General features: G+C 36.1%; 1 protein-coding gene across 1 annotated transcript; it reads right to left on the bottom strand.

The window, feature by feature from the left end:
• Positions 1 to 72: 72 nt before the first annotated feature.
• Positions 73 to 3,401, bottom strand: LOC110444547 (pentatricopeptide repeat-containing protein 1, mitochondrial-like; the record flags this gene model as incomplete). Its single annotated transcript, XM_021488918.1, has 4 exons — positions 3,116 to 3,401; positions 2,544 to 2,944; positions 1,375 to 1,489; positions 73 to 213 (listed from the first exon to the last, which is right to left on the bottom strand). Coding segments are annotated over exons 1-4 (756 nt in total), but the record flags the coding sequence as incomplete, so codon positions are not given.
• Positions 3,402 to 3,530: the final 129 nt, after the last annotated feature.

Below are 3,530 nucleotides of genomic sequence, written 5' to 3'. Positions count from 1 at the left end.
TTTGTGATCCTTATGTCACTTAACTTTGTGATCCTTATGTCACTTAACTTGTGTTCCTTATGCCTTACTGACCTTTTTGAAGTGTGCAAATGCCAGGGATGCATTTCCGGTACGTCCAATGATACCTATGATGGCTGTATAAATATCTTCATTGGGCATGACCCGGTCTCTAACTAACATCCAGTCATCTAGGACAGCAATGGCCTCCAGCACCTGTCAATTATATAATGAAGTGATAAGTATTAAATATATTAACACATTATACAGTACGTATACAGGTATGTCTTAAATCTATATACAACACAACATATACAGATCTGTACGTTATTACTTACTTGCTTGTCATTTAAAAGTATATACATTTAAATAAATGTAAATGTATTGATGCTCTAAGAATAAAGTCTTCTCATTTACAATACTATCATGTCCTGACTCCTAATGTCGTTCATGCAGGCATGAAAAAGTATCAGATCAGTTCAGAAGCTGGAAAAGTCCACCCACAGACTCACCATTGGGAAGTACTAGATTGTATCCGACACATAACAGAAAGGTGTTACAGGGTGTCACAGTGCGATATGAATATCTTCAAAGATTTAAACAAACACAAAAATAATTTTCTTTAGCATGCATATGTTTGTCAGATAGACAGACACACTCTGTTATATATTCTGCATGATATTGTGTTTGACAGTGACACTGGAATCATGTGTCAATGTGGCATATTCTCTACTGTCATCTTCAGGATGAAATTGGAATGGTCTAGTTAACATTATTGTGGGTTTCTAAACCTTGTGAAGCTTGTGAGGTGTTCAGGCCCAAAGTAGGAGATAGGGTCTCCCATCAAGGAGAGCTGTGCCAAGTAACTGACTTTCACCAGCCATACAAAAACTTTGCTCAACTTGCTCAAGGTGAAGGGTCATGCTTCTTTGTCCTTATCATGTCTTGTATACTTACAATATATCATCCAGTTATAGAAAAATTGATAAAAATGTACAGCTAGTTGTAAAATAAAGACACAGGCATCACATGTACATGGTAAATGTTTGTTAACAGCCTTATTAAAGTTACTGGATTATCATCATCAATTTTCATAACATAGACATATACATGTACCATGTATACTATGGTGGAATAAATAACTCGGGATTCCAAAATGTCCGCAAAAAATCCAAATCAGTCATCAATCAATATTTTTCAAATATTCAGTCACACACACCTATGTTGATTATTTCTTAAATACAATGTGACATGAAACAATATTCTGTTTGTATTCAGAAATATGTATAAAAATAACAAATACATATATGGTAAGAATTGTTTAAGGAATGACTTTTTTTCTTTTACCTTTATCTGGCTAATTAATCTATCAAATACCTTTCCTTCCTTTCCCATCTTCACAATCTTTTTGAAGTACCAGTCCTGGTTGTGTCGTCGATTTTCCACTAAGAGTGGGCGATGAGGCTTTTCCATCTCATAAGATTCACCAAGGCTGTAATGGAATAAATTTAAAGCTATGATCCATACTCAATTCCAAAATTTTACTAAATACAGTCAGGTTTCCTGTAATATCAGACATTTATTTATAGTATTTAGGTTTAAAAACTAAATATTTCTATGCTACATTTATAAGTTAGGCCCTAGAAGATGGTGGAGATGATGAACATAATGATAGGCAAACTGACCTACCAAGTTTACTGTAGTACTATAAACATTTATTTTTAGCTAGTTATTGACGAAAGATATTCCCTCAGGCTAGCTACCAGTAATTAATTCCCCTTCCCACTTGATATAAGTTTTCCCCAAGCAAACATGATCCAGCTATTGGGTTCCCAGAGGAAAAGCATACATGTATATAATGTATGGAATAGTACAAATCAGTGATGTATCTATAAGTATTGGTTTTTGTAAAGTAACAACCGGTACATGTATCCGGTGTTTTTAGGTAACACAAAATATCTGCCATTCTTGGTGAACTACTAGTACCAGGTGCCCGAATATAGCACAAAATGTTGGGTTTTCCTCAGAACAGTCAGTATCAGGTGTCATTAAGGGACAGTACATGCCAGGTAAGGGTCACTAAAGGATTATTACTGATTCCTAGGGAAACATACTAAGTGTCTTTTAGAATTGATGATGTAACAGTAGTGAAAAATGCAATGGCCAAACTAGAACTTTAGTAATGGGAAATCCAAAATCTGAATGAACAGAGAAGCTGATCACCATCAAGAATACCAGTCTAGATCTGATAAAAGTATTCCATTTTTTTTCAAAGTCTTTGCCCGCAAAGAAAGTACTCTTTACAACCTAGGTTTTGTTATTCTGTAATGTTCGAACAGACTTCGGTAAAAGGATTGAAAATATGGAATCACTACCGACTATACCAGGATTCTAACCAGGGACATCTGAAATCTATACAATCCAGGCAATCGATCATCTCTAGCTCCTGGGTCTCCAAGATAACTTAACAGTGAGATTTTATCCTGTTGTGCAAGACTGTACTTTGTCACTTTTTTCTGAAAACTGTTGTCACAGCCGGTACCTACTTTTCATCCTGTAGCCATTTTGGAAGAGTCCCCTTAACATCTCTTGACAGGTTCCCAAAATTATCATCCAATTCATTAGTGTCTTGAATTTCAGGTGATTGTACAGCTTCTTTCTGTTCATTATAGTGTTGTCCAACATTGTATTTATCCTTTCTCATGGAGTGATTTCTATGGTGATCTCTCCTGGTATGATAGTCACTGCTGCCTTGAAGTTCATCATGTCTATATGGAAAATCGTTTTTTCTTTTGTTTGATTTTCTGTCATTACCAGATTCACCTTTCTGGTCAGCAACGTATGTGTTGCTTTTTCTAAAGAACGATATTTGTTCATCTTTATTCCTCTTGGACCTTTCCTTACCTCTCCAATATGACGTTGTGGTATGTATTTTCTGACACTGTGACTGAAACAGATTAACTAATCCGGTTATAGATCTAGGGGTTACATGAAGATTGTGGTAAAAAAGGTAGTGTTGAATAGAAAAGGATAAGGTAACACTTCTAATTGGGTGAGATCGCAGCACAAGCCTCTGCATCGTTTACAAGATAGTTTTTAGTTTTGTTGCATTGCTCACACAGTCAGATCTGTTTCCTGACTTTGAACAGTTGAAAGCACGTGTAACTAGACCCAAGAGGAATTGTGGCAACTCAATCATACGACAGGTGTGTTGCATTGGTGTGAATGCATAACTATTCACTATCCTTTCTCGAACATAACATTGTAATCAAAGTTCGAGATGACACTTTACTACCTATTTAACTTTACTAGTGGCGCCTCACTAGTGAGTAAATGTGTTCTAGCGACTTGATACTTCACTTGTCACGTTTATCCCGCGGACGCTCTGCACGACCCTGATTTCAGAAGATACTAATTTTAGACCCGGTATCTCCAACCGGAATATTTAAGGTCGAATGAGTGTATTAATAAACAGAAATAGGAAGTACATCCCTAGTATCCAATGTAGGGAGACAGTATCACAATTTCCGCAT

This window comes from Mizuhopecten yessoensis, unplaced genomic scaffold, assembly GCF_002113885.1.
Source record: "Mizuhopecten yessoensis strain PY_sf001 unplaced genomic scaffold, ASM211388v2 hete_36141252, whole genome shotgun sequence".
NCBI classification, from domain to species: domain Eukaryota; kingdom Metazoa; phylum Mollusca; class Bivalvia; order Pectinida; family Pectinidae; genus Mizuhopecten; species Mizuhopecten yessoensis.
The sequence above is the reverse complement of the archived record's forward strand: the minus strand, read 5'-3'. Positions and strand labels throughout refer to the sequence as shown.